Here is a 12,595-nt window from a genome sequence, read left to right as displayed (position 1 = left end):
ACAACAAATAAAAAAAATCAATACATTCAAAATAAATAGATACATAAAAAAAACCCACAATTCACACTGAATTAAAAGCCAAGGAATAAAAGTGGGTCTTAAGACGAGACTTAATGGGATGCTTGACTCATTGAGCCATTTTCAGCCATATAAAGTTAATACTTTGTCTATAATTAATGTTTGTTATTTTTCATGTACAATTAATACCTTTAAAAAACGAATTTTTCCACTTGCTGTCGACTGAAGATGACATCACCTGTGCTGAGGAAGTAGGTAACGACCAATCATGGCTTAGTTTGCTGACCAAACCCAGAAAACAGGTGAGCCATAATTGGTCGTTACCTACTTCCTCAGCACAGGCGAAGTTATCTTGAAAGAAAGTAGAAAAATCAGTTTTTCAAGATTTAAATGGTACATGACAAATAACCGAGTTATCAAATTATTTCTGGACAAAATATGAACTTTTGCTGACCAAACCCAGAAAACAGGTGAGCCATAATTGGTCGTTACCTACTTCCTCAGCACAGGCGATGTTATCTTGAAAGAAAGTAGAAAAATCAGTTTTTCAAGATTTAAATAGTACATGACAAATAACCGAGTTATCAAATTATTTCTGGACAAAATATGAACTTTTGCTGACCAAACCCAGAAAACAGGTGAGCCATAATTGGTCGTTACCTACTTCCTCAGCACAGGCGAAGTTATCTTGAAAGAAAGTAGAAAAATCAGTTTTTCAAGATTTAAATGGTACATGACAAATAACCGAGTTATCAAATTATTTCTGGACAAAATATGAACTTTTCACTGCTGAAAATGGCTCAGCGAGTCAATTATTTAGAAGGGTTAGTCCGTTAATCCATTTGAAACATGGAAAGCAAAGTGAAACATCATCAATAAACATGAGTGGCAGAACTACATGTCAGGCAAGAGTCGGGCTTAGCTTAGCTTTTGCACTCTTGGATTTTCATATTGAAGACATTTTAATTGGCTTCCAAGTCCAGAACGTCAGCACAGCTCCCTCCGTTTTATAAATCAATTACAGCTTTTGACCCCCGTGACCGTGATCTTTAAAGTAGACCAGTTGTGCTAATCGAGCTCTCCCCAAGTGCTCAGCCAGCACGATGAGGGTCAACATTTTTGGAGAGCACTCTCTCCCGCTCTCTCTCTCTCGGAATGGCTAATAAGCCAGGGCGCTCTTGCTGAGCTGGCTGGCGCGACGCCCCCAGGTGGCATCCGACGGAAGCAATGTACTGTGTTGTCTCTGATGTGTGGTGCTCAGAGTGGCAGGATGATGTTTCAGACAACCAGTCGGAGTATTCGGTGGGGTCCGAGGACGAGGACGAAGACTTCGAGGAGAGGCCGGAAGGTATCCTTATCCTTTCATTAGGGACACTTCATTAGGGACGACGACGCACGCATTTTTCTCATTAGAGCAGTTGTAGGTCCGAATGAAGTGTCCGGTGAGTGTATACAACGCAATACAATCATCTCCCGCCAATAGCAAAATGGTTTTATACCAGGATTGTCGTTTCAAAATGAACCGCTATTCAGGGTGGTCATTTCTTATCAATTAAATTCCCAATAAGTGAATTTGTGCATAGATCAAATCACCAGGCGCGGGATTATTGAAATGTGAGTCATAAAATTTATCTTTTTAATTTGACCGACTGTTTTTCTTTGTGGCAGGTGGGCGCCGACATTCTCGCCGCCATCTGAGGAACGACAAAGACAAGCCCTTGCCCCCCCTACTGGCCCGAGTCGGCGGCAGCATCGAGGTATGAACTGACGGGACCGTAGAGCCGTTGTGCCAAAATGATTCTCATTTAGTACGATACAGAATCGATTTTAAATGTCCCAAAATCGATTTTATTGAAATTATTTTATACTGTCTTGCCCTTGTTTGTGTGTGCCTTTATTGGGAGCGCTGTTCATGTTGTACACGATTTGGTCACTTAGGGGCAGTGTGGTGCCGCGAGTTCTGATACACTGTGAAGTTGTAGCCACAATCAAGTTATTCCAATAAAAGCAGTTTTTTGTTACAGGAAGCGCATATGCCGGATACTAATGTTAAGATACCTCTCTGTATACCTTCCTGAAGCGTTTTGTATGAATAGCCGTTCTTTTGAGTGATAAAAGTTCCGCGAGTAGCGCGCTAATTAGCATTAGCGAGTCAGACTGGAATAGATCATGATGATTCTTTGCACATATATAAATTAACACAGAAATCAATGTTAATCAAATCATTTTGAATCAAAAAGCATTCTGAATCGAAAATCAATTCTGAATCGAATCGCAGAACCCAAAAATTGGAATCGAATCGAATCGTGAGAGAGTAAAAGATTCCCACCCCTAGTTAGTATACTTATGCACAAAAGTATTTGCCCCCTTTCTCTTTTTGGATTTTTTACCTTACGTCATCCGATCATCAAGTTATTTTTTTTTTAACACCAAATAATTGAGTTTAATACGAGGGGGAAAACAAACCTGTTCCGTATTTCATTGCTTTTATTTTTGTTTTTTAAGCCCCTTTGACTTTGTAGGTGTTAGATCTAGGGTAAGAATAGTCCATGATTTGAGGAAATACTTTATTTGACTGCATTGTGTGTGTTGCTCCCCAGGTCCTGGGTTTTAATGCCCGGCAGAGGAAGGCCTTCCTGAACGCCATCATGCGCTGGGGCATGCCCCCCCAGGACGCCTTCACTTCCCACTGGATTGTGCGCGACCTGAGAGGGAAGAGCGAGCGCGAGTTCAGGTGACACTCCCATTTTTTCGGATTTATTTAATTGACCAATGCCGCATGCAAATGACTAAGTAGAGTATGAGAACACCAAACTGACACATTAGGAACGTTCGGTCGCTTAATGCTAGCACACAGTGCTAAACGCCATAGAGAGGCTAACAAAACTAGCGTCAATGTCATGGGAGCTATTGCCCTTTGAAAAAGCGACAGATCACTTTATAATAGTTTTTATATATTTTTTTTGTATATGTGTATTTTTTTTTGCATAATTAGTCTTTTTTTTTTTAAAGTATTTTCAATACATCATACATACGGTAGATTGTATTCCATATGATTTTATATATTTATCAAATAAAACCGTTATCTTTCCTGTACAGTTGTATTTGTTTTATGTATGTATTGTCTTATATGTAGTGTATATAATAAATAAGTATATACTGTACTACTGCATAAATAATGAATAAAAATAAATGAAAAATAAATACAGTACAATATTAGTGAAAAAAAGAAAATAAATACCAGTAGCATGGTAATGTTCAACACCCGGGGGGAATGGCAAAATAATTTAAAAATAAAAATAAAATAAACCCAGTTCCCCTTGAGTGTTTTCAATCCTATAAAAGTTCATAGATGATTCATTTAACAAATGTCTTTAATTTGGCTCTTATGACCGCATTGTGCATGTGAGTCCATTTGTTGCAATAGAAGGAACACTGAGTAAAGATGTAGATCGTAACGTTTGCTCAGATAGCGTGGCAGCCCCCCCCCCCCCCCCCTCCCCCGGCTTCATCTGGAAGTGTGTTGTCTCTTTTTTTCTTCAAAAATGACCATCATTGTGATTTCTCCAGGGCCTACGTGTCTCTGTTCATGAGACACCTGTGCGAGCCGGGCGCCGACGGGGCCGAGACGTTTGCGGACGGCGTCCCGCGCGAGGGGCTGTCACGGCAGCACGTGCTCACCAGGATCGGAGTCATGTCGCTAGTCAGGAAAAAGGTCAATGCGGACTCCGCCCATGCTTTTCCTTTTCTCACGCTCACAAATTAGCACAAAAATACAATAATATTACAAAATAAGATTCTCTGGATTAATTGCATTTACAGACCAAAAGTTTAAGGCCATCAACGTATGACATACCATCTTGATCAGGACGTGTACGCTCTGCAACAACAACAAATTTAAACTAGACAAAGTGCAATTTCTGCAGAAATTGTGTGGGAATGCTGAAAAGTTGAATGCATATGCTTAAATCATTTTAGTGAAATTATAATCCATTTCCTGATATGATAGTCATGTATAATAACACTTGGATATATTTGCAATGTATAGTGCAGTCAAAGGTGGGATTCAAACCTGTGACCTCCTGGTTACTGGACATGTAATGATGATAAGTTGTATGTATGGGAGTGGGCGTGGAAAGTGGGACAAATTTCAATGTCTGTCCCATTGAAAATGAATGGGGAAGAGTTGATCTTTAACGTTAAATTGCGCCAATACTGTAAGTAATGGGAAATCAGACGATATGTGGAGGTGCGAATTATTTTTTTTGTGGGAGTTGTTACACGGCAAAAAAGTGTGGAGAATAAAAATCACAATAACAAAAAAAAAAAAAAAAAAAAAAAAAAGAGCAATGATGATGACATTTCCGAATGAACAATACTGAGCTCTTAAAGAAGAAAAAAGAAAAAGGAAAAAAAAAAAATAATCACAATAACATATGGCATTACCACAATTATTATTATTTTTTTTTTTTAAGAATTCACCTTTATCCTATATGTCTATGTATATATTATACTGCCCCCTGGAGGCCAAGTTGTGCACACCAGAAACCCTTTTGAATTTAAGCATGAAATCAGACGTGCAAAACGGATTAATTCTTTACATTCTATTTAATCATGTTCTTACTGTGTGTTCTCACAAGGCACAGTACTGCAGCGTGAGTGTGAATGATTTTTTTGCCTGCATGTGGATGTGCAGGTGCAAGAGTTTGAGCACGTCAACGGAAAGCTGAGCTCACCCGACTTGATCCCCATCGGCATGGAGTTGAAGAAGCTGACGGAGAGTGTCTCGTCAGACCCCAATACCCCGCTGCAGGCCAGCCCAAACGCCACACGGCCCGGGACCCCCAGCCCGCCAGGTCAGTAACATTTTTTTATGTATTTCTTTGCTTTGATTTTTTTGTTGTATATTTAAATGATATATTATACATATGCATATATTTGGGTGTATGGATTTATGTTATTATATCCTCCCTCAAAAACAATTGTAGGCTGTTGTAAGTGACCCAATTTGAAGTTCCGGCTTCACCCCACCCCCCCCCCCCCCCCCCATCACTGATTTACATACGCTGACAAAAGGAATCGAATAGCATTGTTTTTACCGTTGTTTTTGAATCATAAAATGTCAAATGTCAAATAAAACAAGAACTTGAAGACGCAGTTTAATATGCACTGTTAATAAATAATAATGACAAATTCACAGTGATGTAAAGTTGAAATTGCTTGTTTTCGACGAAACACTACAGACAACTAGGGTGAAAAATCTGACACATAAAAGAGATAAAGGGGAATAATATTTTGATTATTACGGATTAAAAGCTGTAAAAAAAAAATCTTCAAGCTAGCCAGATGTAAACAACAAATAGTAAAAGCATCAGTCATATTAAATGGGCCTTACTAGTTTACATATATTTCCAGCTTTTCCATTTTAGGAGCTGATAGTAATTGCTAGTTTATTAACTAAGTATATTTATTGAAGGTGATTTTTTTTGCCGTTTTTATGGCATTTTTTGGCATTTTTTTTTTTATTACCTAATGGGTGAGCTGGCTCTGTTGGGTACCCTAACAGATGACATTTTTTGGTCAGACTGCTGAAAGTGGCTGGATTGTCTCATTTCCCAGCATCCTTGAATGCAGCAGTCCTTTTCACAAGTGTCTTTTTATGCATTTGTAGAGAAGATTGAGGGTCCCGCCGAGGACAAGGACGCAGCCGAGCAAGACGGCAAGAAACAATCGGAGCAAGAGGTAGCGTCCTTTTCTTCTTTACACGAACAACATGTATCAGAATGTTGCGCACTCTTCTGTTTACTTTGTCGTCGCATCTGTGCAGTCGTCTACAGAGCCAGCGCACGCACGTGACGAGGACGAGGAGGCGCACAGGCGCGAGGAGAAGGAAGCGGCCGACGGCGACCGGAGCAAGGTGGCCCCCGAGGACAAAACGGGAGGAGACAACAAGGAGGACAAACAGGCGGAGAGGGCGAGCAGTCAGGACTCGCCGAAAAGTGAGAGTCAGCCCAAAGAGCCGCCCGAGAGAGGAGACGGCGAGGAGAAGGAGAGCAAAGCAGGTAGGGACAAGTGAAAAATAACAGGTGAAGACATTTTGGGGTACACGTGGTGGTTCTGTTGAATCTCCCCTGTAAGGGGTTCCCGGGCCCAAAAAGTACGAGAACCCCAATTGCTGTGCTGTGTTGTATTGTTGGTGCAGATGAGGTGAAAAGCGAGGACGCCGCCGCAGACGCTCGCCTGAATGGCGACAAAGACACGGCGGACGACGCGGAGGACGCCAGGAAGGAGGACAAGAACGGATTCAAAACCAAGTTCATGTTCAATATCGCTGATGGAGGCTTCACAGGTGACGCGGCTGCTCGTTTGTTTAAATACATCAAGGGCCAGCAAGGGTGCGAAATTCGCCACTCAATTTTGCCTTGACAAAAGATAATGCATTGTTGCGCTTATTGCTGCTCGAACCACACCACAGGCTAATCCCAGGCTTGAAACCCTAAATTCAAACCCTCATCCTGTATGGAAACCTATTTTGGGTTTTACGGATTGCAAACTTTATTTGAAACTATATCCCTGATTTCAAACCCTAATGGTGACTTGGCAACTTAATTTAAACCCTAATCTTATCTTGAAACCCTAACCAACGTTTGAAATTACAAATCCTAACCTAGGCTTGTAAACTTAATTTGAAACCCTAACTTTGGCCTTCAATTCTAATTTGAGACCCAAACCAAGGTTTGAAAGTCCAAGTTGAAACATTAAAGGGATAATTGACTCATTGAGTCTTTTTTAGCAGTAAAAAAGTTAATATTTTGTCTATAATTAATTTGATAACTTTATTATTTTCCGTTTACAATTAATAACTTTAAAAACCGAATTTTACCACTTGCTGTCGACTGAGGATGACATCACCTGTGCTGAGGAAGTAGGTAACAACCAATTATGGCTCAGTTTGCTGTCCAAACCCATACAACAGGTGAGCCATGATTGGTCGTTACCTACTTCCTCAGCACAGGTGATGTCATCTTCAGTCCACAAGTGGAAACGTTTTTAAAGGTATTCATTGTACATGAAAAATAATGAAATTATCAAATTAATTATAGACAAAATATTAACTCTTTACCGCTGCAATCGGCTCAACGAGTCAAGTATCCCTTTAATCGAGGCTTGAAACACAATTTTGAAACCTGTAACAGAAGCTTAAAACCCTTAACTGAAACCCTAGCCAGTGTTATTAGCAGATTTTTTCTCTCCAATATTTAAAAAATATTTTTAAATATAAATATATATTTAAGGGTAACCCACCCTAACCCTAAGCCTTTTTTTTTTTTGCCGCACCACCGTTTTTGTTGTTGTGGAAAACGCATATTGAATGTTGATAATTGCATTTTTTTTGTTTTTCTTCCAATACATTTCAATGGCGGTTCGTTATACTGGACTTTTCGCGATTCCTGTCCCCGGTGCATACTGGGAATCTCTTGTACTTGCCCCGGCCTGAACATCAGAACAGCCAATCAAAAGCAGCCACTTTTCGTCACATGACAATGCTGAACCCCTAAATAAATGTTTTCAGAGTTGCACACGCTGTGGCAGACGGAAGAGCGAGCGGCGCTGTCGTCTGGCAAGATGGCCGACATCTGGCACCGTCGCCATGACTACTGGCTGCTGGCTGGCATCGTCACGTATCCTTTACTTAGAATTCAACGTCGGGGGTCTCCTGGGATTTATGTGCGTGCCCCCCCGTGTCCCCCTCCCTTAACCGAAACCGCAGGCACGGCTACGCGCGCTGGCAGGACATCCAGAACGACCCGCGCTACGCCATCCTCAACGAGCCCTTCAAGACGGAGATGCACAAGGGCAACTACCTGGAGATGAAAAACAAATTCCTGGCCAGGAGATTCAAGGCCAGTGATGGGGCGGGTTGGAGGGAGGCGGCGCTTTCAACGTGTCTTATATGTCGTGTGTCCTGCGCAGTTGCTGGAGCAGGCGCTGGTGATCGAGGAGCAGCTTCGGCGCGCCGCCTACCTCAACATGAGCCAGGACCCCGGGCACCCCGCCATGGCTCTCAACACGCGCTTCACCGAGGTCGAGTGTCTGGCCGAGTCCCACCAGCACCTGTCCAAAGAGTCCCTGGGCGGGAATAAGCCGGCCAATGCCGTGTTGCACAAAGGTGGTCAGCAACATCTCTATATTTATATATATATATATATATATAAGATAAAATTTATAATAATAATTTCCGGGCGATTAATGACTCCTTACTGGGAAAGCCTGTACTGCAACGCAGCAGACACGTCCACGTCAACATTAAGCAATAATGAATGTAATAATAATGCACATATTTGTGGAGACGAGGGTCAAGTTGTATTTTACAATTTAAAAAAATATTCAGAATTTCACAAGTTACTTCATGTTAAAGATGAGATAGCTCTTAATATGAAACGGAAAATGCACTGAGCTGTCACCACTGTCTTACAAATGCAATTATGCCATCTAGTGGCAGAAAAATGACCTCAACACAAATCAATATCACACGCGTTTTTTTAAAGTACAGTACATCTTTTGAAAAATTGAACTCAATTTTGCGAATTATTATGAAATGACTATCAATGACTTAAAGATGCAGCCATATTTCTATTAGCTTATAATTTTTTCCATTTTTATGTTAACAGTATAAAAACATTTTATTGTAAGTTTTATTGTACGTTTAGAACAGATATAAAAATTGTGATTAATCGTGAGTTAATTACGATTATAACTTTTAATCGCCTGACACCCCTATTAGGGCTGTCAAAGTTAAAGCGTTAACTTTTTACATTTTAATTTAAAAATTAACTCAATTAATAGTTTTATTTGTCAGACAAAAACTGTTTGAATCGGGAAATCGGAGCGCATCAAATTGAATTATTACCACTTTAAAATATATATCAAGATACATATCAACTCGTTTTTTATTGGAGAGATACACACCCTTTAAAATATGTATTTCAAGTTACTGTAGTAATAATGGAGTACATTAAATCGAGTTCCCCCTAAATTTCAAGCATTTGAATTATGTCATTACTCAGTCAAAGCATATATTCGCACATTTGAATGTAATTTTTTTTTAAATAATCACAGCTTTTAAAATGTTGCGGCAAGCTAAATTATGAACTGACAATGTCTTACATGACATGAAATAACACAATTTTCTTTTCTTTTTTTTGTTGAGGCTGGAACAGATTAATTGCATTTCCATTCATGTTGATGGGAAAAGATGATTTGAAATACAAATGTTTGTGTGTGTGTGTGTGTGTGTGCGCTCACAGTGCTGAACCAGCTGGAGGAGCTCCTTAGCGACATGAAGGCCGACGTGACGCGGCTGCCCAACATGTTGTCGCGCATCCCGCCCGTGTCGGCCCGCCTGCAGATGTCCGAGCGCAGCATCCTGAGCCGCCTCACCAGCCGAGGTGGCGAACCGCCGCCGCAGCAGGTGTGTGGATGGAGATTTTTTTTTGGACTTAATACAGAGTTGCCACTTTAGCGTAAAATAAAGGTTTTCTCTCTTTTTTTCTTCTTTTTAATCAGACTTTCAGCCAGGGAGGGTTCACGTGCTCCCAGCTGTACGGAGGCACGTTTGGGGGTGCCTTCAGGGGCCCCGGGGGCCAGCCCATGGTCAATTACAGTCAGATGCCTCTGGGGCCCTACGTCAGTGGTAAGAACAAGCGACGCCAACCCTAATGATTTGAAATCACAATCAGTTGCCAAACTAACCTTGGCAAAGCAAAAAAAAAAAACGTGTATATAAAAGTCCTATTGATTATGAAGCCAAACGTCCTTTTCATTTCCACTCCTCCAATGCACCGGATTTTTGTTGAAACAGGTTATCATCTGTGTTCACATTTGCGTCACATTTTAAAATGGCCAAAACTGTGCGCGACTGCAAAAAATACCTCAGCAAATTCTAACCTGCCCCTGCGCAGATTTCAACTGTGCTTCGCGCCAGATTTGCACGAAAATAGAGCCCAAGGTGCACAAATGTCCTTGACAGTAATTACTGTCCTGTATGGAAAAGGCCATATCATTTCCAAAGATGAGACAAGGTACCAAACATGACTGACAAAAATTGTAGGAATGGTGGACGATTTCTAGCGATTTTGAGTTTGTGTGCTCCGAGACCAGGGTACAAATCTCAAAACAGCATACAAGGTATGCCGTTGAGTAATGGTCGCTCACAATTAATTGTCATCTTGGAGTTTTTCTTCTCGTCCATTGCGACATGAATCCCCGCAACGTTTTCTTCCAGTGTCCAACGGTCCTCCCAGCAGCCACCTGGACAAGAAGACCTTCGAGTTCCTGCGAGACGCGGCCACGCCCGACCTGAAGTCCGGCAAAGCCAGCGACGTCATCTGCATCGAGGACTGAGACGCTTTCTCTCCCGGGCCGCGTCCTCCTTCCTTTTGTTTCTTTTCATTTGCAGACGTATTGAATCTGAAGAATTGCACTTTTACCTTTGCAAAGGTTTTTTAACTTGATATTTTGAATGAAGAACCTCCGACGAGATGTCAGGACTGAGGTCAAATGTGACTTTTACTCTCTTTTTTTCCCCCAGTGGACAATTTAGTGCAGGTTTCTTTTGTGTTGTTGTCATTCATGTCGTGTTGATTTTTTTTTTGAAAGCCTTTTCCTGGATGCAGTACATGCTTGGAAGTGCGCCACCCGCTGGTCGCGACGGTCTTTACCTCACGCGGATGGCCTCATTAGTGACACCTGCAGGACTTTTGACGCATTGCAGTGTGTTTTGTGAGTACGATGCTTGTGATTGTTTGTGTTTTGAATGTTGGCTGCACTATAAAGATGGGAGGCGGGGCAAGATCCGAGGGCCGGTGGGCCCTCGTTGGAACTGATTGATTTGCCTTCATTTGTGGGACTGTTATTACAAGAATCGAAGGATTTTTCTTCATATTTATATTGATCCCCTCCCCGCACATAAGATGCCTTTTGCGTTTGTTTTGTTTGTTGAAAAACTGCGATGGGACCATCAAAACAATGTTTTGTCCTCAGTCCTCCGTGTACATTTTTGCTTGTGGCTTTGTGTCAAATCAAGAATGCTGTCGGTTTTATAGGCTTGAAACCCCAACTTGAAACCTTTATTTGAAAGTCAGGTGGTTTTGGGACAGAAATGGGACCATCAAAGCTCAGTTTGGCCACCAGAATACTTTGTGGTTTCAAGGCTTGAAATCCTAACCCTGTCTCGAAACCCTCATTTGAATCCTTGTAAGAAACACTGAGCCAGGACTTTTTTTTCAGACATTGATGACCATCCAAGCTCAATTTTGCACTAATCTTGAAACCTTAATATGAAACTTAAAACTCCCTCATTTGAAACTCTAACCCAGATGGTTTTAAGACTACAATGAGACCACTACAGCTCAGTTTTGGCCTTGTTGCTTAATTCATGGTTTTGTGTCAATTTATGAAGTCAAGATGAAATCTTATCGTAAAGACTTGAAACCTTAATATGAAGCTCAGTTTTGGTCTACTGTTTCCAAGCGATTTGGCTTTAGTGTCCAATCAAGAATGTTATTTATTAGAGTATGGACACATAATCTTACATTTTATTTCCACAGTGTGTAAGCTGCGGTATGTAAGAATTGAAATGACGTCCCTGTGAGATGATTGAGGCGAAAGGTCCATTCAGGTGACCTTCTGGTTTTATTGTCCTGATATGGAAGCGTAAGAACCCTATTCATTTTCCTCCCCAAGCATATCATTTTTTTTCATGCGAAAACAGTGTTTGGAAAGCATCTTCTTCTTCTTCTTCTTTTTTTTGCACTACAGTATTTGTTGTTTTTGTTGTTGCAAACGACTCGAGTTGCAGATGAAACCTCAGAAATGTGTAAATAAAGTGTCCAAATTCGAATTGGAAAAAAATGAATGTCCGCCGCGCCGTGACCTCGAGGGGATGTCAGCGGCAGCATAATTCTGATCAAATGCAATCAAACTGGAGTCTGGATGAATGTACTGTCTACTGCAAACAAACAAAGGCTTCAGTCTAATATAAACATTGCGTATGTACCTGTACATGCTTCTAATGAACATGGCTTCAAAAGCTTGAAAAAAAAAAATAAGACCTTGACGAGGCACCTTTTGTTGCAGCGAATGCACAGCTTCTGAAGCTTTTTTTTTCTATGGCGGTTCACTTTGGGGCTCGTGGGGCGTCCCAAAGCGCACACGAACGTTCTTCTTTTGACTTGGGCTGGCAAGTGACTGGACGACAAAGTGAACGGTCATCTTTTGATTTGTACTGTGGGTTTGTTTTATTGTGTTTTAATAAATCTTCCGATGACACCTTTGTGCTCCTTGTTGCCTTCAAGAGCTGAAAGAAATGAGGCATTTCGTTCAGTTAGGTGAGTAAGTATGCAACCACTTAAGTGGAAATTTTGCACATTTTTTTTAAATAATATTATCATTGTAATTATTATCTGAACCACTTACTATTATTATTATTATTATTTGCTTGTATATGTAGTTATAAACCATACAACTATTGCTATTTCATCTGAACTGCAGGGCATAAATACCATTTTACTTTTTT

General features: G+C 40.9%; 1 protein-coding gene across 7 annotated transcripts in view; it reads left to right on the top strand.

Annotated features, from left to right (window-relative positions):
- Positions 1-12,348, top strand: part of chd5 (chromodomain helicase DNA binding protein 5) — a 37,551-nt gene extending 25,203 nt beyond the window's left edge. For 2 of the 7 annotated variants that reach the window (XM_086086351.1, XM_086086348.1), the window contains 14 exons: positions 1,280-1,366; positions 1,687-1,775; positions 2,619-2,752; positions 3,589-3,733; positions 4,715-4,874; positions 5,690-5,760; positions 5,846-6,080; positions 6,221-6,367; positions 7,592-7,700; positions 7,790-7,922; positions 7,993-8,191; positions 9,327-9,490; positions 9,586-9,712; positions 10,304-12,348. In XM_086086351.1, the coding sequence (XP_085942477.1) occupies positions 1,280-1,366; positions 1,687-1,775; positions 2,619-2,752; positions 3,589-3,733; positions 4,715-4,874; positions 5,690-5,760; positions 5,846-6,080; positions 6,221-6,367; positions 7,592-7,700; positions 7,790-7,922; positions 7,993-8,191; positions 9,327-9,490; positions 9,586-9,712; positions 10,304-10,422 (1,919 nt within the window). In that variant the 3' untranslated portion in view covers positions 10,423-12,348. The remainder of the gene's footprint in view (positions 1-1,279; positions 1,367-1,686; positions 1,776-2,618; positions 2,753-3,588; positions 3,734-4,714; positions 4,875-5,689; positions 5,761-5,845; positions 6,081-6,220; positions 6,368-7,591; positions 7,701-7,789; positions 7,923-7,992; positions 8,192-9,326; positions 9,491-9,585; positions 9,713-10,303) is intronic. The other 5 variants (XM_086086350.1, XM_086086353.1, XM_086086349.1 and 2 more) reach the window with 3 other exon arrangements.
- The last annotated feature ends 247 nt before the right edge of the window (positions 12,349-12,595 follow it).

Source organism: Leptonotus elevatus, chromosome 10 (genome assembly GCF_054856555.1).
Source record: "Leptonotus elevatus isolate MCC_2025b chromosome 10, RoL_Lele_1.0, whole genome shotgun sequence".
NCBI lineage: Eukaryota > Metazoa > Chordata > Actinopteri > Syngnathiformes > Syngnathidae > Leptonotus > Leptonotus elevatus.
The sequence above is the reverse complement of the archived record's forward strand: the minus strand, read 5'-3'. Positions and strand labels throughout refer to the sequence as shown.